The following is a 22,115-nucleotide window of genomic DNA, read 5'->3' as shown; positions in this document are numbered from 1 at the left end:
TCTCTGAATTCCTAAGCCACAGAGTCTGCGAGCATAATAAAATAGTTGTTTTACACCATAAATTCTGGAGTAGTTATGTCGCAGTCAATACGTGGAGCAGATTTTGGTACCTAGAAATTTAGTGCTGTTGAAACAAAATCCTAAATCACTGACTTGGCGACTGAGTGACAGGCTATCAAGAGGGGTTAAGGGAAAGTAAGGAAATGTTAGTAGAAGCTAGAGGGAAGGGGACCCTCGTAAAAAGGTTGAAAACTTTGGTAATTCTGTCCCCAAAAGCAATATGGAAAATGGGAAATCTACCTAATTCGATGATCCAGCTTGAAGTATCTTGGAGCAGAGCGCTGCGAGTGCCATCCGACGTCTAGCTGCCTACAGTATAAGACGGAAGAGAGGAGCCAGAAAAGGGACTGTTTCGTTTTCAAGCAACACGGAAAGGAAACAGAAATGAGAAAGGGCTTTCTGGGTTAGAAAATAACACTTGTTTCTGTCTCTCTAGACAGTAAAGAATTCTCAAATTAAGAAATGGCTTCCAGATTGTACTGGGAGTTTTACTATGTGTGTGCGTGTGCGTGCGGGTGTGTGAACTGATCAGACTATACACTTTAAAGGGTTCAGTTTACTGTAGTTTAATTATCCCTCAATAAACCTCTTTGAAAAAGAGCTAGAGTAGGACTAGACCCTTGTCTAATCTTAAAAAATCCTTTGTCAAGACCTAACAAAATGGTTTCAAGCACTGCCTCAGAGAATCTCAGGGACAGACAGACAAAAGGCCTTCTAATGATTTGAAGGGTGGGCCTCGCAGATCCTCTGTAAATGGTAAGGCTTCAGAGACTCTTGAGAACCCCTGTCCCAGAGCACTCTCCCAGGGAACCCAACGCGGGAAGGGACTCGCGGTAAAGGGATCTGTACATGGCCTCCTGTCGACTACAGTGCGTTATAAAGGGATTCAAAAGAAACCCACGAAGTTTTTAAATGAAGTATATTGGCTCGTACTGGAAAGCACAGAGACAGTATAAAATGAAGGGAAGACTCTGGACACCTGAAATATTATGGACATGAAGCAGATAGAGAAAACTACTCACCTACACGAAAGAGCTACCTTTGATAGAAAAGGAAGTCAGAGTCAGGGCAGAACTCAAAGCCCTGAGGGGGGAGCCAGAGACAAGGTAAATGCCTCCCAGGCAGTAAAACCAGGACCTAAAGAAGGCTTCCAGTCACTTGTGCCTCGCTCTGTATGAGAATTACAATGGGTTGGTAACTGCTGCGCAGTCTCCGGTTTCCCTCTCTGTGAAGAGGGCAATCTATAGCAGTTATTCTGGGCCTGTCCCAACAGGGTATCTTGGGTGGCAGATACATACTCTCTTCAGTTTACAGGTCTACACATCAAGAGAAATAGTACCCAAGGAACTGCACACAATGAGAGAAAGGGACTGCACCCAAAGCGTTTCATCTATACCTGAACTTGACTCACATGATGAGATCTTAGACTTCGAGCTGATGCCATGAACAAGATGAGACTTGGGAAGTTCGGGGAGAGATTGAGCGTATTTCACATTGGGGAAGGACGTGAAGTTTGGGATCAGAGGGCAGACTATGGCCGGTTGTGTTTTCCAAAGACAGTGACCACGACCTACCCCATCTCACATGCCCTTCTAACAATGTGAAGTGGATACTCCTCTCATCAGGTGGGAATTATTTTCCCTCCACTTGTGTGATGTTGTGATTTATAATAAGAAATATAGAATTGGTCTTAGTCCCATTTCTGGCACAGAGCTCCTAAAACCCTTGGAATTGCCTAAGTGATGACAGCGATCAAGGTGTCTTTCATGCTAATGAAGTGACTTCTGGACTACACCTAAGCATGGGGGCTGTTTGCCAGGAAAACCAACCTTGTGATTAGAGGATTGGAACTTTCAGTTGTCGCCCTCCCCAGAATTCCAGGAAGGGGAGACTGGCTGGAGGTTGAGTCAGACACCAATGGCCAGTGATTTCATCAATCATTGCCTATGCAACTGAAAACTCCATAAAAACCCAAAAGGGCAGGGTTCAGAGAAGTTCCAGGTTAGTGAATCAGAATGCTGCCACATGCCACTATGCAAGGCCCAAGCTCCCCAGGACAAAAAATCCTTTCTTTGAGATCTCGCCCTATATATCTCTTCATCTGGCTGTTGATTTGTACCCATTAATATCCTTTGTAATAAAATGGTAATCTAGTGAGTAAATGGGTTTTCTGAGTTCTGTGAACCCCTCTAGGAAATTCATGAACCCAAGGAGGGGGTCATGGGAACCTCTGATGTTTAGCCAGTCTGTCAAAAGCACAGGAAACAACCTGGGCTTGGGACTGGCATCTGAGCCAAAGGGCAGTCTGTGGGACTGAGACAGTCTCAGAATGGAGTTGAATTGTAGGACATCCAACTGGTGTCAGAGAATTGCCTAGTGGTTCGGGGAGCACTCTCACACACCCCACATTGGAATTGGGGTGCAGAGCTCTTTACATTGAACTTGGGCAGACCTTCATTATCACCTTAAACAACAGGGTAAAACAGAAAAGATACCACACAACTTCTGTGGCTAGGTCATTAAAATGTCATGCATTTTTGCCTACTTCTCTTGAGATGCTCACTCTTGGAACCTGGACATCATGCTATAAAAGTATGTAACCAAACACAGAGGCCACACGTAGGTGGTCCCCAGCTGATGTCCGAGCTGATTGCCAGCATCAACAGACACGTAAGTAACAAGTCTTCAGATGACTCTAGCCCCTAGCCACTGAGTCACCAGTGTTGCAAGGAATAGAGACAAGCTTTCCCTAATGAGCCCTACCCAAACTGCAATTCATGAGCAAAATAAGTGATTGTTAAGGTTTTAAGCCACTAAGTTTAGGGCTGTTTGTTACGTAGCAATAAATAACCAGGCAAATTTTACTGATGTCACGGTTAGATTCTAGGAAGCATCTCAGGTAACAGGGGGCTAAGGCCACAGGTCCTCCAGAGAGGTAGGTGGCCTGCCACATCAGAACAGGCTCTGAAGCACCATCTTTTCTGAAGCACCCACGGCCACCACTCTCAGGAGAGTTTCCCTATCTGCTAGATCTTACCCTCTTCCTGAACACTAAGACAGTGAGCCCAGATCAGTGCCCACTTTAGCAGTAGGACCCCAAAAACCTGCACATATGAGTTGAAATTATGGTTCCACAGTCAATTAGCTATGTGGGTTTTAGCTTCCTCATATGTAACATCAAGTAACTGGATGAATTCCAAGACCCCTCCAACTCTAACATTCCAAAAGAGTATGTACTGGGCCTCCAAAGAGTTCCAACAGAGTAGGGGAAATAAGACCCCCATGAAATGCACCCTAGGAGGTACTGTATGAGAAGTGCCATCTGGACGCTCCAAACCAAGGGTTCCAAGAGTGAATACAGAGGGGAGGGAAATCCTTCTTCGCTGGGTGGTTAAGAAAAGCACTTTGAACGAAGTAACTCTTGCAGCTAAACTTGCAGAAAGGTAAGGTTTGCAATAGACAAACCTTACGAAAGCCAGGCCAAGTTTGACCATATCATAGTTGACAACAGTTTTTGAGCAGGAAGATCCCAGGAATGTTTAGAGGGAGGTGAATGGAGTGGTGTAGTAAAACAACAGGACCAAGACAGCTAGCCTTAAGTTCTCTCTCCCTTTAGCTTTGTGTTTAGAGGGAGGGCCTCTCCTTGTCTAGGTCTCAGCTTCCCAATCTGTAAAACAAGTGGGTTCAACTGAATGAACTCTAAGGTTCCTTTCAGTTCTGCCTTTCTAAGAGCCTCGGAACTGAATGGAAAGGGAGCCCGAAGTTGGTAAGACCTATGAGAGAGGTACTAGAGGACTCAAATAGCACAGCAGGCTATGCTACAAGAGGCTCTTCTCCCAGACATCTAATCAACTGGCCAATAAATAGTTATCATCTTCCACATACCAGGCTTTGTTCCAGGCTCAAGGGAGAAGAAAAGAAGTCAACCAAAGTCCATGACCCCAAGAAGTCTACACTTTCACAGGCACCCAGGTTTCTCACACCTACATCCAGAAGCAATATTCCCAAACACAATACTGATAGCCTGTACCTCCATGGGGCAGTGACCCGGATGCTGGAGTTTCACAGTGAAGAAGCTGTCAAGGAAATCAGCAGGCATGATGAGCCTTCTGAGAAATGCCCCTACAGCCTGCCAGGCCTTATAGCACAAGTGAAATCTCCTAAGAGCAACACGTAGCAAAGTTCACCCCATTTAGGTGGCTGAATTAGCTTTAAACACAACAATTTCTTATTTGCAAGTCACCACACTGCTTCTATTCTCACTCTAGGTCATCCACACCAAAATCATAATGCCTGGCCTCTGAAATCCAGGGGAGCTTGGAGAATCCCACCTCCCACTCCCAAGACTGGATGCAACCAAATCTTTTGAGCTGGGGTGCGAACCCTATGTAGGGAGGGTATACCTGGCAGCTGAGGGTGAAGAAACATGCCCATGCTGCCTCATTAACAATGAAAAAGGGAAACCTGCTCCAAGAGACCAAAACCCAGCAAAGAACAGAACTTCGGTGGTCAAATGAAAAGGCTTAGATTTCCTCCTCCTACCTACCCTGACAATCAAAACTGGACTATTAAACTATGGAAAGAACCTAGGTGTCCACCAACAGATGAATGGATAAAGAAGATATGGTATATATAGATACAATGGAATACTATGCAACCATCAAAAGAAATGAAATCTTGCCATTTGCAACGATGTGGATGGACTAGAGGGTATTATGCTTAGCAAAATAAGTCAATCGGAGAAAGATAACGGTCATATGATCTCCCTGATATGAGGAAGTGGAGATGCAATGTGGGGGGTTTGGGGGTTAGGAAAAGAATAAATGAAGCAAGATGGGATTGGGAGGGAGACAAACCATAAGAGACTCTTAATCTCACAAAACAAACTGAGGGTTGCCAGATGTAGGAGGGTAGGGAGAGGGTGGCTGGGTTATGGACATTGGGGAGGGTATGTGCTATGGTGAGTGCTGTGAAGTGTGTAAACCTGGCGATTCACAGCCCGGACACCCAGAATGTAACTAGCCCTACCCCAACCTAAGCGGAGCATCCTCCTCACAGCTACCCATTCTAGAGGCTGAGGTCCCCAAAGCCAAATTTATCCCCCTTAGCTTCAGCAAGGGGGTTAGGAAAGGTACATGGCTTTAATAAAAGAGCCCGGAGGTTATTCTAGGACATTAGCATCCAGCCTTGAACCAAACTTGAGGAGCCCCGGTGAGAGCTGTATGTCAATCTCCCAGCTCTGGAAGCTTTTATCCCATCATAGGAACAGAGCTAACATTTATTGAGAAGCTTTATGCCAGAAACTATGCTAGGCACTGACATATATTATCTCATTTAATCCTCACAGCAACTCTGTGAGGTACATACTAGTATTATTATTTCATAGATGAGTATCTAAAATTTTGGAGGGCATAAGAAAATATCCTGAGATCTCACTATCTGGGGAGTAGTTAGAGCTTGGACTTGAAGCCAACTGTATATGATTTCAAAATCTGTGGTTTTTCTATCTAGAATTCTACATTCCACTTTATAAAGAAGAAGACCAAACCAAGAAAGTGAATTATAGCTTACACTGACTAAAATTCCCCAAGCTTCTTTGTTTACAGTCCAGCCTAAATTCCTGTAGAACCTAGACTTCTGCTTGCAACTTGTGCTAACATGCATAACTGTCTCCCCACCCCGATCCCCAGTGTGGTCAACATCCCTCACTACAGTGTAGCCTAGCTCAGGCACAGGCCCCAAGCTGTCCTCATCTTAAGGAAAAGGATATAGCTGGGAGAATGTCAGCTGCTTCTTTCTGGCTCAGTTCCTGGAGCTCTAGGCTCCTCCAACAGTACAAATCAAAGTCTGCAAAGGTTCCCTTTGCTCTCTCCTATGGACACTTATACAACTAGAAAATGGCATAGATATTAGAGATGGTTTTTGCTTCATAGTCAGCACAACTTGGGCCCAGGTCATTCACCTGGACAAGTGTCAGAGTCATGACGATAAGCATTTATATTTTGGACCCAAGACATTTGGCTGCCCCTTGATGCCACCCTCCAGTGAACTCCATTCTCCCAAGAGTGCTCCCCTACTCACCTGCTCAGAGTCCCCCGAGGGGCCTTAGTGCCTCCAGCTCCGTGGGTGATGCTGGAATTCTTGTTGGCAGTCATGGTCATTTCTGCTCTCTGCAAACCCAGAGCCCTGCAAAGAAGACAAGGCCTATTAGCCAAGTTTCCACAGGCAGCCAAAAGTGCCTCAAACATTTCCAGATGACCTCCAAAACTGCTAAGAGGGTTTCTGTGGCGGGTGGCAGGAACCACTTTCCCACATAGATTTAATTCCATGTGTTATAGCTTAAGAGCCTCAAGGGATCCCTCATCTGGTCTAGGCAATGAGTCTGTGAGCTAACACATAACTAATCACTTCACAGAAAATGACAAAACTCCATTTCCATCCTACCTCTTCTCATTTCTTAAAGATTCCCAAACTTCTAGCATGCCATAGAGCTTTGGCAAATTCATCCTATTTGCATACCTCCTGAATAACTATTTATTCAGTATTTTTCTTGAACCAACTTGAAACTAACTTGCTTGTCTTAAAGATTTAACCTTGTTCAATATAATTAATCATTTAGTCATTCAACAAATATTTACTGAGCACCTATGTCCTAGGCACCACCATCCAACAAAGAATGAAACAAAGTCTCTGCCCTCAGGGAGATCACATCACAGGAAAAACAAACAATAAGCCTGCGCATGTCACATGTGTGTGATACATCACTGTACATTTATGTATAATATGTATGATGATGATAAGTAGTATAAAGAAGAAAATGAAGCAAGGTAGAGGGACAGTGAAGATCTGTTATTTGAAATAGAAGGTTCAGGGAGGAATATTCTAACAGAATAACATTTGAGCCAACACCATAAAATTATGAGCTGTATTTTTTCTAATATTCATTAAAATTAAGTCAAAAAAACTGACAAAGTGAAAAAGGTCCATGCATGTACCATACAGAGTTAGCAAATATATCATTATTCTTTGGGGAACATTATTTCATGTTAAAATAATAAAAGAAGGAAAAAGGTTAAAACTTAAGAATACATCCAGATTGGAAATGAAGAAGTAGAATTATCTCTTATTTGCAGATGATATACTCATGTACACAGAAAATCCAAAGGAGTCCATTAAAAACTCGTAAACTAATATATAGAGTCAGGCAAGTTTGCAGGATACAGAGTAATATTTTAAAAATCAATTTTCCTTCCAACCACTGGCAATGAAAAATCTGAAAATGAAATCAAGAAAAACAATTCCATTAATAAGAGCAGAAAAAACCTTAATATTTCTAAGAATACTTACAAAAATACTTGGGAATAAATTTAGCAAAAGAAATGTAAGCCTTGTATAGTGCAAAGTATAAAACATCATTGAAAGAAATTAAAGAAGACATAAATAAATAGACATCCCATGTTCATGGATCAGAAAATTCAAAATCGTTAAGATGGCAATATTCCCCAAATTGATTTATAAATTGAACAGAATATCCATCAACTGCAGAAACTGACAAACTGGTCCTAAAATTTTATGGCAATCCAAGGGATTCAGAATAATCTTGAAAAAGAAGAATAAAGTTAGTGAACTCAGACTAATTCTAAAACATACTACAAAACTACAGTAATCAAGACAGTGTATACAGACATAAGAATAGAAACAGAGATCAAGGGAATAAAACTAAGAGTCCAGAAATAAACCCAAACGTTCGTGGTCAATTGGTTTTCAACAAGGATGCCAATACTATTCAATAGGGAAAGAAGTCTTTTCAACCCATGATGCTAGGACAACTGGATATTCATATGCAAAAAGTAAAGTAGGACGCTTACCTCATACCATACAAAAAAATGAATAAATAAGTAAGTAAAAATGGATCTCCGACCTAAATTTAAGAGTAAAAAATTACAAAACCAAAGCTTAGAAGAAAACAGGGGTAAATCTTTGTAACATGAGATTAGGCAATGGTTTCTTAGATCTGATAACAAAAGGACCAGCACCAAAAAAAGACATAAACTGCATTATATAAAAATTAAAACTGTTTGTGCTATAAAAAGGCCACCAAGAAATTGAAAAGACAGCCATAAATGGGGGGGAAATTATTTGCAAATCATATATCTGCTAAGGAGCTTGTATCCAGAATGTATAAAGAATTCTTTCAGGGCGCCTGGGTGGCTCAGTGGGTTAAAGCCTCTGCCTTCGGCTCAGGTCATGATCTCAGGGTCCTGGGATCAAGGCCCGCATCGGGCTCTCTGCTCAGCAGGGAACCTGCTTCCTCCTCTCTGCCTACTTGTGATCTATCTCTCTCTCTCTCTCTCTGTCAAATAAAAAAAAAAAAAAAAAAAGAATTCTTTCAATTCAATAACAAAGACAAATAACCCAATTAAAAACTGGACAAAGGGGCGCCTGGGTGGCTCAGTGGGTTAAGCCGCTGCCTTCGGCTCAGGTCATGATCTCAGGGTCCTGGGATCGAGTCCCGCATCGGGCTCTCTGCTCAGCAGGGAGCCTGCTTCCCTCTCTCTCTCTCTCTGCCTGCCTCTCTGTCTACTTGTGATCTCTCTCTGTCAAATAAATAAATAAAATCTTTAAAAAAAAAAAAAAAACTGGACAAAGGATTTGAATAGGCATTTCTCCAAAGATATAAAATCGGCCAGTCAGCTGACAAAACAATCACCAGTCATCAGGGAAACAGAAATCCAAACTACAATGAAGTAATATAACCTCACACCCACCAGGATGGCTATAATGAAACAGACAGATAAAAACAAATGCTAATAAGGCTGTGCAGATACTGGAACCTTCATTTATTGCTGGTGAGAATGTACAATGGTGCAGCCATTTTGGAAAACAGTTCGGCGTTCAGAAAAGTTGTACAGAGTGACCATGTGACCTCGCATGATCCACTCCTATGTCTATATCCAAGAGAAATAAAAATACTGTGCCCACAAAATGCCTATACACAAATGTTTGTAACAGCATTATTCATAATAGCCAAAGAGTAGAAACAATCTAAATGTCCATCAATGGATGAAAGCATAAACCAAATGGGGTATATCCATACAATGGAACATTACTCAGACATAAAAAGGAATGAGAAGTAGTGATACACTCTATAATATGCAAGAACCCTGGTGCCATTTTTACAAAATGTCCAGAATAGACAAATCTATAGAGACAAAAAGTAAATTAGTGGTTGCCTAGGTTGGGTTGAAAGTGGCAGAAGAGGGAATGGCTTCAATAAGTATGGGTTTCTTTTTGAGGTGAAAAAAAAAGTACTGGAATTAGATCATGGTGATGGTTGCACAGCTCTGTGAAAAAACTAAAAACAACAGAAATGTGCAATTTTTATAATATGTGAATTACATCTCAATATAGCCATTAAAATAAAACCTAAGGGCAAAAAAAATTTTTTTAAGTGCGCTGGAGAGTGGATGTGAGAAAGAACACAATTGATACACCAAGCATTCCCAAAATGAAGTGCACTGGGATGGGAAAGTTAAACAGATTTATTTACAGCCACTAAAAGACCTTATTCCTAGAGGCCATCTTACTTATTACCTTGGTGCAAATAAGTGATTGGTCTCGGTGACAAGAAAACCAAACCTAAGCCTCACTTTTATCCTTCACAAAGTAGAGAAAAGCTTTCTCTAGTTGTTGGGGTGGGGGGGAATCTTTATAAACCTAAGTATACAGCATGTTAGTGATGATGACGACGATGATGATGATACTGAGGATAAGCAGAAGTCAAGCCTGCCACCAGAGCCTCTGTGCACACTGGCTCTCATGAGATCTTTATCTGCCCCAACCCAGTGCCAAGTGAAGTGCTTGGCATATGGCTGTGTGTGCAACAGAAGAAGGAGAAGAGAGGCAGCCTCTGGAAGCTTTCCCAGGCCGGCTCTCAGGGTCCTCAGGGAGCACAGTGCCCATGGTAACAATGGTCACAATAACCATCATAACCCATCAAAACAACACTAGACATGCTCTAGCAGCTCCAGGGCAAGTCCTCAGGGAAAGGGCAGAAGATGTGTGGAAAGACCAAAAACTGAAAGATATTAAAATAACATGATAAAAAATATATTCTTTCTTTCCCCGAATTTCCGATCTAAGGAGGGTGGGCCCACTGCTCAGAAATGCTTTCATGTCATTGAATATGAGAACACAGAGCCAACTTAGTAAGAAGGAAAAATACAGATGACTCTGACATTTGCTTGGGCCAAGAAGAAAAAGCCTGGGAAGAGGTAACCAAGAGAGGAGTGGATCAAAATTTCTACGAGGCCCATGGCAAGGATTCTTGATCACACTTCTGCAAGAGCACAGCTGCTATTCTCAAAAAAGTAGCCTTGGAGTTCAGGCATGTTGGGCAGGCCCCGCTGAAAACCCCAGACAAGCCCATTCTGTCAGAAGAAGAGAGATGCCAACTTGTCATCCTTCCTCCCACCTGCTCTCTCTAGGCCAGGTCTGTGAGATCAGGGAATAATCTAGGGGCTTGAGAAACTAAGGACCAGGATAACCCTTTACACCTGAAGCTGAGACTTGCACACTGCGCATGGATGGCTTCCTGGGGGACACTGCTTCTTCCAGGGCCCTAAGAGCAACTCCAGGCTCTCAGCTAGGCTTTCAGTTTGACATCTCAGCTAACCTGGCTGCACGGAGAGAAGATACTCCCAGTAGAGGAAATACCCATTGGGAATGGAGCAGAGAAGGGGGCTGAGAGGCTGTTTTGTTAGTTCTCAGGCCCTTCGATGCAAAGTCCAGGCAGAAACTTCATGTTTAGAAAATGAAATTGTTCAGTTAGCATCTATCACCAGTCATGAGTAGCTCAAAAACCCAACTCTGACAAATTATAGACAACCATCTGAAGAGTCAGGACTGTCCAGAAAAAGGACTATAATAAGGTACTCCTAAAATTGTTCTACAAACTCTGCATTGAGACGAGACAAAGAAACCACTAACCCAGGTACTTGAGGTGCAGCAGGAAGAACACCTAACTTGGGGTCAGATAACTAATTCCAACCCTGCCTCCACCAACTGGTAGTTAAGTGACATTTGCACAAGTGAGTTTCAAAGACTCAACTTTCTCACCCTAAGAGCAATAATAATAACATGATCTACCTCATGTGATTGCCTGGCACAGAAGCTTAATAAATGGTTTTTCTTCCAGGTCATGCTGCTCGAGGTATTTGGAAAACAACCAGTCCATTCCCGGCCTTGAGTCATCTTTAAACTCCTGTTACTACTGTCATTCAATACATTTGCTCTATGCAAGCACTGTGCAAAGGCACTAGGATATAAAAACATTCAGACACGGTCTCTGCCCTCGGAGGATATAACTATAAAGGTAGAAGAGTCAGGTAAAAACTGGACCCCAGGAATGCCTCACAGGGAGGTGACATTTGAAGTAGGCCTTAACCTATTTGTTACCCATGGTAGAGGACCTCGGGAAAGGCAAAAGTACATTTATTAAGACATGTTCCTAAATTCTTTCTGTAACAGCTGAAGTTATAAGCACTTCACATATATTAAATCACTTCATCCTAGGAACAACCCTAAGAAGTAGATACTATTATTATTTACATGTTACCAAGAAAATCAAGGTACAGAGCACTTAAACAGCTTGCCTTGAGTCACTAGGCTAGAAAGTGACCCAGCAGGAATTTGAGCCAGGTAGCCTGCACCAGTGCCCCAGCTTGGAGCCAGGACTCTGTATTACCTCTAATCATCTTCTAATTCAGCTCTCACCGCTCTCCAGGACAAGTTTTCTAATCAGGAAATTTAGGTTCAGAGAGATTGAATGGTCCAAGATCACTCACCTAGTGAACAAACAGGGCAGGAATGTGGGCACAGCTCTGTCTGACTCCGCTATCTACTTACCCTCCTTCACATCAAAGGGGCACTTATTAAAAATAGAGTCCCAGGACCCACCTCTACCTCCTGAATGGAAATCTATAGGAATAGGGCCTAGGAATTTGCATTTTAAGCTAGTTTATATACCTGTAAGGGTAAAAGCTTGTGTCCTACTGCTTTCTGAGGACTTGGAAAGGTATAAAGGTCACTACTGACCATCTTCCTAAGGTTTCCCAGCTGCAAGCAAATAAAAGACGGATATTCATTTAGTCCCTTATCCTCCTCCCACCCCTCAGCTTCTTCCACCCTGCACAGGAACCACCGACCTTCAACGACAGAGAGCAGGTCCAACGTGAGGTCCGGTGAAAGCATTATCAATGTCTCCTCTAAACAGTTCCTCAATTTTCTGGTGCTCAATATTCCTGTATCTCAGAGCAACTCTTCCTGCCACCCACCTCTGGTAGCTAACATCTGCCTTCTGCACTTTCTCCTCACTTTTGACTCCTAGGAGAAAGAGTTTATACCTGAAGACATTGCTGATGGTTTGTAAGAGCAAAAATAGGTCTCATCTGGCCTTCCCTTTATTTTTAAGAAATTTGAATTAGTTACCAAACATTTTAAAAAGTGGGTAGGTACAAATAAAATACAAATAAAAAGTCAGACTGGCCTTTCTCTTGAAAAATTAGAAAATCTGATGTCACTGTCTGCATTTCTGCGTGGCCACAGCTGACTAGACTGAGTAAAAGGGGCCCATTTAGATGCAGCAAGCTCTCTCCAACTTATAGCTGTCCCTCCCCACCCGGTGCCTGCCACTGGCCAGCTGACTCTCCATCAGCAGGTGAGTGCTGTAGCCCTAGACTAAGTCCCAGCAGGGGAGGGTTAAAAGGTACTGTACCAGGAACATGCTTCCAGTGGAGCAACTACACGAAGTCTCTGGACAGCTGGGCCTACGTAGTGCAGGGAAGAGGAGGCTATTTCAACGCAGGGCATACTACCTCTGAGCCATTTGAAACCCCCCTTCCCATCTATTCTCCTTACTGCCACTGGAGGAAAGACCTCTGGAAGGCTCCTAGCTTTAGCCTGGGCCAGCCTTCATCTTGCAACTCTCTCTCTCTCCCACTCCTTCTCCCTATAATCCAATCCCATGATCACAAATGCTCTCCCGAAGGTCCAGAAAGCGATCCATCAGGTCAGGCTCTGAAGGGCACACCTTCCGAGGGATGCCCAACCTCTAAGAATAAACCTTCCTATCCTAGACAAAACAAAACAAAACAAAAAGTTCCTCCTTGTTTAGGTGATATTTCTAAATGTCTGTGTGATACTTTCTCATGGGCCTAACTGTGGACATGACAAGACATCTTGCCCCTGAAGGAGGAGACATTTGAACCAGCATTTGGTGATGAGAAACAGATAGCAGCATTTGGATGGAAGAGTCCCATTCTGCTGGGGTTAAAGTTGCCCTGTAGAGGAAACACAGACCCTGCCAAGCACTCCGCTTTACTGGTCCAGGTAAGAAGTCAAGATATCCGACAAAGGAAACCTCTAAACCATATCAGAGAATTTCTGCTAACTGCATTCCACTAATTTCTTAAGCAATCTCCCCTGTGGAAGTGGCAGCCTGGAGGGAAGGAAGAGGTGGGAAAGGGAACGGAGCTCTATGTGTGCACTGAGATCCTGGAGACTGCACAGCTCCATACGGCTGTGGTCTGACCACGGTGAGGTCAGCACACCCACACCCCCAGCCCAGGGAACACCTGCTCAGACCCTCCTTCCCCTCTTACTGACTCCCTCCTGCAACCTTTCATCATTGCACGTCCTTGGCCAAGAAAAGGAATAGACAGACCAGCAGCTCCCCCAGAGGAGGGCTTAGGTCTTTAATTTCCTCCTTCAAAAGTCCCAGCAAGCAACACTGGCACTACCAGCTTCTGGGAGGGTCATCACTAGAATGAGTTCCTTTTAACCACCCAAACCAGAGTTCTCAAACGCGTGAGTGTTTGAGTCTTCCCTTCTCTCTGGCAGATATCCTGGCCTTGGGCTAAGGTGGCAAGGGCTGTGTCTCCCTTTCCTGGCTCTGCCTGGACTAACAGCTCACGGGCTCAGCCTCTGCTCTTTGGGATTCCTAGGATGTTCAGCCACACCGCTCTCCTGCCATGCTGGCCCCCTCTGTCCCCACCTGGCTGAGAAAGCTAGAGGGCAGTTTTAGCTAGCTCTTCCCTAGGTCCTCAACTTAATGTCAACTGACTTTTAAACTGATGACAAAAGAGGATCCCTAAAGAGTTGAAAGCAACGGTGATGAGGGGTCCTAGAAATTCCACACTGGCTGTATCCTTTAAAGTGCACTCCTCTTCCCAAAGTCACAGCTGCTATAAAACTGTGAAAAGGGAGTTTTCCAACTGTGGCTGCCACCCAGCTGGACTGTCAACAGCAAGCCTTTCCCTCCTCCCATCCCTCAGCTGATTTTGTCCACCTTGGGGCTTTCAGTCAATCTTCTCACGACGGTCACTATTACCTTCTGGAACAGTGCTGCAGTAGCAGGTTCTCATCCAACACACCCACAAGAAGAGGCTGTTCCTGGGAAATCTGCTTTCATCTCATTCACATGGGTTTCTCTTCCTTCATCCCCCTTCTCCTCCCCTCCATTCCCAATTCACTTCTCACTGCTTATCTGCGCACAACCTATCTTTGGCTCTGCTGTGCCTAAAAGCAAGGGTTTCCAAGGGAAAGGGGACAAAGTGGGCTCGGAGGCTGGGTGGGTGGGCAATGGAAGCTTTAGAACGGGAGCCAGGAATGATTTTCTCCACTCTATCCCATGCTTCCCTCCAAAATGCCAGACCCTGTTTCTCTGTTACTATTTCTACATACCTTATACCTTGGAGCTTCTCCATTCCAGCCCCAGGTTCTAGGGGTCCAGAAGGCCCTTCAAGCAAAAATGTCAAGGGGATTATGAGGCTGGTCAAGTGGAGAGGAACTGAGATCTGGTTTGTTTTTACAGGCCCCTTATGAGGCTGAAATCCTCTCAAGCAGCCACGGGAAAAGATGGTTTTTGGTTTGGTTTGGTTTTGTTTTTTCTGTTGTTGTTGAATAATAATCAGAAAAAAATTAAGCTCTTTCCATCTCTTCACTGTCCATTTATCACTCCCACATCCTCTTTCCCAACCCTCCTCTTCAAAGAGGCCTATAAGTTTGGGTTTTCAACCTCAACCATTTTGTCCTTTTTCCTGCCAGATGGTCCTTCTCCACTTCAGTACAGATTGTGTGGAGGCTGAAAGCTGGGTTTAAATGTTTCCTGAAAGCCTGAAAAGGGGTGAGGGCTTGTGAGGTAATTCCAGGCCAAAGGAAATCTGGTGGCTTCCAAGATAGTTTTAAAAACCCATACACAGTCTGCAAACTCAGCCTCTCAGCAAGCAGCTGAACCCAACTCTGCCAGGACAACGGAGCCTACTCTGTCCAATGACTTGGCAAATGTGGAAAAAGAAAGTAGAACAGAGTCTTGCCCCACAAGGAGCCCTGCTCCTGGGGGCTAACCACTGCCCTCTTTCACTTTGGTGAGAGGAGCCTATGGGTCCATCATCATGATGTTGATTAAAAGGCTGCACCCCTACCTCATACCAGCGCCTTCCCTCCAGCCAGCCACAGCAGACTAGTTGCCATTTCCTGCACACTTCAGGAACGTTCATTGGTTTTATTCAACCGATTCCTTCTATCTTGATGTCCTCCTCCCCCATTCTTTTGGTTCAAATGTCAACTTTCTGAAGCCTTTCCAGATCCTGAATCTTGACCACCTTCTCACCCCTCCCACGTTCTCCAATCTAGCTGAACTCAACCTGATTGATGGCAAGATGCCTCCCTGCTCTGAAAAACACACCATCCACAAGCCAACTTTCTCAGAAGGCAACTAGGAAATAGTAAGGGCCAAAGGGACTGGGCAAGTCTCAATATTGCCATTCTCCTATCTGTAGCATGGGGAGAACACCCCACCTCTATAACGAGAATATGGAGACCAACTAGACACCATCTACAAAAAACAGAGGGCACTCAGAACCAAGAGGAACACATCTGAGGTCTCTAGGCAATGGGTTACCTTCCCCCAACTCTCAGCCTTCAAATTTTTTCCTTGTCCTTATTCTTCTAGCTGATTTTGCTTCCTGTTTCACTGTGAAAATGGAAACTAACACAATACACCCTCAATAAACTACCACTGGCGTTAGTGCAGATCTTGTCACTTCTCTGCTGAAAACCTTGAAAGGGCTCCCAATCACTCCAAGTAAAAGCCAAATTCTTTACAATGACTCACAAGGCCCTGATCAGCTGAGGCCCCATGATTGCTTTAACCTAACTTCAACTACTCTTCCCCTTTCTCTTTCCAACCAGTCCCACTGTCCCCTTATTACTTCCTCAAACATATGAGGCACAGTGCTACCTCAGGGCCTTCATACCTGCCATGCCTTGTAACTAGGGCACACCCCTGAGAAAGCCTGCTCCCTCTTCCTCCAGGACTTTGGTCAGATGCCACCTTCTTAGTGAGGACTTCCCTAACCACATTGTAAAAAATTAGTATTAACAAAATTCTTACCAAAAAGCCTTCCTCAAGGCGCCTGGCTAGCTCAGTCAGTAGAATGTGCAACTCTTGATCTGGGGTTGTGAGTTTGAGTCCCATGCCAGGTGTGAAGATTACTTAAAAATAAAATTAAAAAAAAAAAAAACAAAAACAGGGGCAGCTGAGAGGCTCAGTGGGTTAAGTATCAGACTCTTGATTTCAGCTCAGGTCATGATCTCAGGGTCATGAGACTGAGCCCCACATGGAGCCCTCCATCAGGCTCCACACTCATGCAGGGAGTCTGTCTGAGATTCTCTCTCTCCCTCTCCTACTCCCCATTCCGCTCCAATGCTCTCTTGCATGAGTGCTCTCTCTCTCTTTCTCAAATAAATAAATAAATCTTAAAATTTAAAAAAAAAAACAGAAAAACAAAAAACCTTCCTCCATCCTGCTGCCCCTCAGCACTCCTATTCCCCACTTTCTGGTCTATTTTTCTCCATATCATTTATGGTCTACTTTTCTTTCCCACTCATTATGTTTATATAAGCTAAGGATTTTTGTGTGTGTGGTTTTTTTTAAAGATTTTATTTATTTATTTGGCAGACAGAGATCACAAGTAGGCAGAGAGGCGGGCAGAGAGAGAGAGGAGGAAGCAGGTTCCCTGCTGAGCAGAGAGCCTGATGCGGGACTCAACCCCAGGACCCTGAGATCATGACCTGAGCCAAAGGCAGAGGCTTACCCCACTGAGCCACCCAGGCGCCCAGGATTTTTGCGTTTTGTTCACAGCTGTATCATCAGTGGCTACACAACAGCTCCTCAGTAAATATTTTTTGAATGACAAACATTTGCCACCAGTTTAGAGTGACTCTCCCTGGGCAGGGTTAATAGCTTTGGGCTCTGTTATCCAGGCCCATCTTCCAATCCCACCAGTCTTCCCAGTTCAGTCTGACCTACCTGCAAAAATCACACCCACTCAGAAAACTCAAAAGGGGACAGTCTTCTGACTGGCCAAAAGATTCAGCCCAGGGGTGGCTCAGCCCAAAAACTCAGCTGAAATTGCTCTCTGCAAAGATTATAATTATTTCCCAATTGTAAAATGCAAGCGTCCTTTCTGTGGATCTTAAAGAATTACAGGACCTTCCTTTTCTGATGTCTACTGTTTTGGATACAACTCATCAGCCCTGTCTGAGGCACTGTAATGTAGTTAACTCTCAATCAGGAATAGACTCGCTAAGGGATTCACAATCTGCCCACAAGATCTTTATGCTCATCAAAAGAGGAAACAGGTTGAGGAAGGGTGGGAAATACTGTCAGAAAAGCAGAGCAAAGGGACAGGTGTGGGCATCCAAAGCTTTCATTCATTTACTTCTTCAAACCCCTTGAGAACATCTTCCCAGCCAAGCCCCCATGCTACTGTGCTTTACTCTTGCCTCTGAACAGCAAGCCATCCTGCCCCAGTTAGACTGAAAAGGATTTGGTACAATGTAACAAGAACTGTGAAAGTAGTATGAACACAGAGCTCTGAGAGCAAGGAGAAAAACACCTAATCAGTGGACAGAATGGATTTCAGGGAGGGCTTCCGGAGGAGACAGGGAGTGACACTGGGCTGAGTCTTGCAGGCCTTGGGAAAGAAAGATAAAGAAGGCAGAAGAGGAACACTGAAAGCAGAAGAAAAACCTCAAGCAAAAGCCAAGGAGACAGACGTTGGAGTAGGCTGAGACTTCTTCAACAGGACTCAAAAAATGATAACCTAAGGAAAAACATTGATAAATTCAGCTACATTAAATAAGAACTCTATTCATTTTATGTTTTAAGATTTTATTTATTTATTTGATAGAGAGACAGCGAGAGGGAACACAAGCAGAGGGAGTGGGAGAGGGAGAAGCAGTCTTCCTAGCAGAGTAGAGAGCCTGATGTGGGGCTTGATCCCAGGACTCCAAGATCATGACCTGAGCCAAAGGCAGACGCTTAAGGACTGAACCATCCGGGCACCCCAAGAACTCTGTTCATTTTTAAAATGCCATTTAGAGAGTAAGAAAGGGACCTACACAGTGGGTACACAGGTTACAGGGCTCAGCAGATCTGGGAACATCAGATATACAAAGTTATCAAGAAGAAACAGAGTCACTCTCATACTACAGATCTTGGCCAGATCTATAGGGTTGGATTTCTCTTTGGAGAACAGCCCTTTCTCAATTTTGGAAGGTAGTAGAAGAAAGTACACATATACTGTCAGGCTCTGCTGGCTCCATGCATGCATTTATCTCATTTTTTTTTAAGATTTTATTTATTTATTTTACAGAGAGAGACAGAGCACAAGTTGGGGGAGGGTTAAGGGGAGAGGGAGAAGCAGACTCCCCGCTGAGCAGGAAGCCTGACCCTTGGCTCAATCCTAGGACCCTGAGATCAAGACCTGAGCCCAAGTCAGACACTTAACTGACTGAGCCACCCAGGCGCCCCATGCATTTATCTCATTTAGCCTAGCTGTCAGTATTTCTATTTTATGGATGAAGACTGAAGCTCAGGTTAAGAAATTTGCCCAGGGTCTCACAGAAAGTGGCAGACACCGGAGTCTAGAGAGTTTGGCACTGAGTTCTATAATTGGTACCAGAGCATGTCTGTCCCTTGGTATTTGTCATCTCTTGTGGCAGGAAGCCATCCTTCATCCCAAGTATACCCCTGCAGCCCAGCTTATCTGGATAGAGTTAGAAAAGGATATTAGCAGAGGTCCCACATATGGTCCCCCTCAAACTCTTGGTGTTAAAACCTCATTTTTCTTTAAGCCATTTAGTTCAGAGGGCCTGGAATCAACACAAAATAAATATCAGAAATGCTCCTCTAGTGCTGCTCTTTAGAACTTTTCTCTTCATCATTCTTCCCCACCTAGAGATGGAGAGATGGAAGCTCTCACAAACACAGACCCTGGTCAAAGAAAGGGCTTCCCCTAAAAATGCAGTCACACTGGAGCAGAGACGGCAAGTATGGGGACTCTGTCCACCCATCTGTCTGTCCAATTTCTTTCAGAGTCATGATGGGGACAGAATTTGCTTCTTTTTCCTCCTTTAAACAAAGCAAGTGCTACTTGTTGATTGCTGGTCTGTGGTTCTCAAACTGTGTGCTGTGGGACCCTAGAGCACTACAATGAACTCACGGGGGTGCTGCAAAACATATTAATTCTTTGAGGGAAACAGAGCAGTATTTAACATTTGTTGGACACCCCACAAATTCGCACTTTTAATATCAGATTGCACTACATTCTTTTCAGAGATGTCATTTCTTTGCAAAACTGGGTTATCAGTACTTGACAAAAAGCAAGTACCCTGTGCAAAGCAATATAGAACAGGAAATGAGGATGGCAATACTCACTCTGATTCCAAGATGTCTTTTTTTTTTACTATAGTAAAATGTTGCATTTCCAGTGTACAACATAGTGATTCTACAAGTTCCTACAGTATGCTATGTTCATTGCAAGCACAGCCTCCATCTGTCCCCATACAAAGAAGTGAGATGTTGTATAGGGCCCAGTCCGTCCCATTAGTTAGTAACTGTGATAATTTAAGAATGAAATACAAATATTTTTCCTTTCAATTTATGTGTATAATTTTTTTCAAATGACGACTCAGTTGTTAGGATATAAGCTCTTACTACATGGTTTAGACCTAGATGCTTCACAAACGAAGCTTAGGTGTTTCTTTTGGCCTATGGACACTGTGAAAAACATTACTGAAACGCCACGGGCCCAGGAACTGAGAAAGTCTGGGAAGCTTGGCAGCAGGCGTTTCTACGTCTTGGCATCAAGGAGCCAAGGAGGAGTTCCCAGGGCGGGCCCAACCCGGTCCCAGAAGGAGGCAGGCAGCGAACACTCAGGTCTATGAAGGGCACACTTGGGCACACAGCGGCTGACAGAACAGCTGCCCCCCACCCCCACCCCATCCCATGCCTGAAGAGAAGTGGTTGCACACCAGCTCCCTCTCAGCTAAGAGCCAGGGCACATCTGTGCCAGCTTCACCCCAGGCTCCCAGGATCTCCTCTGAACTCTCTCCCTAAAAACCTCTATTCAGCACTGACCTCGTGAACAAAACCCAAAGCCAGCCCAGAAGCCAGCCAGGCTGGCAGGGGACTTCCACACATGCTCGGACTTGGGCAATGTCCACAAATCAAACCATTAATCCACAGAGAGAGGGAGCAATGGGAATCTGAGTGAGGGCTTCACTGACAGACAGCCCATCCACAGAAAGACCAGTTGGGCTTTTTGGGTGAAGATTTGCATGAAGATAACTCCTTTGTTCCCAAGGAGTCTCTTGCCTGCTCTACTCCCTCCCTCCATTCTTCCCTGAAGTCATAATCCTCAGTTGGTGACATCACTGCAGCTGATACAATAGCTAACCATGGTGATGTCACAAGACTCAACTTTTGTCATTTGGGGTGGAGGGTTGGGATACAGAATGGGACAAAGGGTTGGAACAGAATAAAGTTACAGAACTGGAATTTGCTTTTTCATGCTAATTTCCCTGTAAATGAAGAGCAGTGACTCAGAAAAGGAAAGGCAAACTGCTGGCAGCAAGGCTGTATGCAGACTGTCTATATCAACTGGAGAGCGGAAGGGGTGAGGGGTGAAGGCAAAAAGGAGACAAAAGAAAGGAGTTTTCACTTTTAGGATTAGCCAGCCAAATATGAAGATGTTCTCAGTCTGGCCAAGTCCAGGACCTTCTCTTCCCATCACCTGTCGCCAGGGCCCAGAGCAAGCAGAGAAAAGTGGAAATGCAGAAAGGTTCCAGGCTGGAATGGTCTCTGGAACTTAATGTTTGGGATACTGTGTTGAGTTCTGGACTCCACGCTGTCAAAGGGACAGACTCGGTTTGGACTGAATCCTGAGGATAGCGACCAGGATGGAAGGGGCACTCAGAGGCATGTCACGGGAGAAATGACTAAAGGAATGGAGAATGTTTACCCTGGAGAAGACAAGACGGGATGGAGGAAGAGGGTAATTGCCTTGAGAATTCTGAAAGGCTCTCATGTGAAAAAGGGATTATATGTGTTTTCTATGGCCCCCAAAGAGACCTCAGACATGAGAAGATCTAGAATGGACAAAATGAGGGAGAATTTTTTATTCCTAAATTCCAATTAAAGACTATAAGTTCTTTCTAATTCCCAATTTCTTCATTGAGACTATGCTCTTGAGGACAAGGACTGTCTTGTTCACTTAGGGTAAATATCACACAGTAGGTGCTTATTAATAGCTGTCAAATAAATGAACAAATGAAGCTATAAGCAATGGTCTGTGGAAGTTGTGGTGTTCACAGGGGCTCACTCTTCAGAAAGGTATTTTTTTAATCCATGCCACTCAATTAAGATGCTGGGGAATAACAGCAGTGAATGAGGTAGAAAAGGTTAGTCTATTTCTCCTTTCCTCCTGCTTTGTAGTTTAGCACAGAGGACATGTAAGGTCCCTTCCCTATTGAGATTCCTTGGTTTTAGAGATGACTAAAAAAATTGAAGCTGGGAGGAAAGAGGACCCCAAAGGCCACAGATGAACCCTACCTACCACCTCTACTGCTACTAACAAGCTTAGAAATCTAGACTGAGCTCAGGCTGCCTTCTGAGCTAGGGAGAGGCCTCATGCAGAGACAACAGTGTG

The 22,115-nt window shown here is 44.2% G+C and overlaps 1 protein-coding gene across 2 annotated transcripts in view; it reads right to left on the bottom strand.

Moving 5' to 3' along the window:
• The window catches only part of LOC111159414 (suppression of tumorigenicity 5), a 120,021-nt gene that overhangs the window by 45,807 nt on the left and 52,099 nt on the right, over positions 1 to 22,115 (bottom strand). For both annotated transcript variants that reach the window (XM_022521858.1, XM_022521859.1), the window contains exon 3: positions 6,142 to 6,246. In XM_022521858.1, the coding sequence (XP_022377566.1) occupies positions 6,142 to 6,221 (80 nt within the window). In that variant the 5' untranslated portion in view covers positions 6,222 to 6,246. The remainder of the gene's footprint in view (positions 1 to 6,141; positions 6,247 to 22,115) is intronic.

Source organism: Enhydra lutris, unplaced genomic scaffold, assembly GCF_002288905.1.
Source record: "Enhydra lutris kenyoni isolate GAN:26980312 unplaced genomic scaffold, ASM228890v2 scaffoldscaffold68, whole genome shotgun sequence".
NCBI classification, from domain to species: domain Eukaryota; kingdom Metazoa; phylum Chordata; class Mammalia; order Carnivora; family Mustelidae; genus Enhydra; species Enhydra lutris.
The sequence above is the reverse complement of the archived record's forward strand: the minus strand, read 5'-3'. Positions and strand labels throughout refer to the sequence as shown.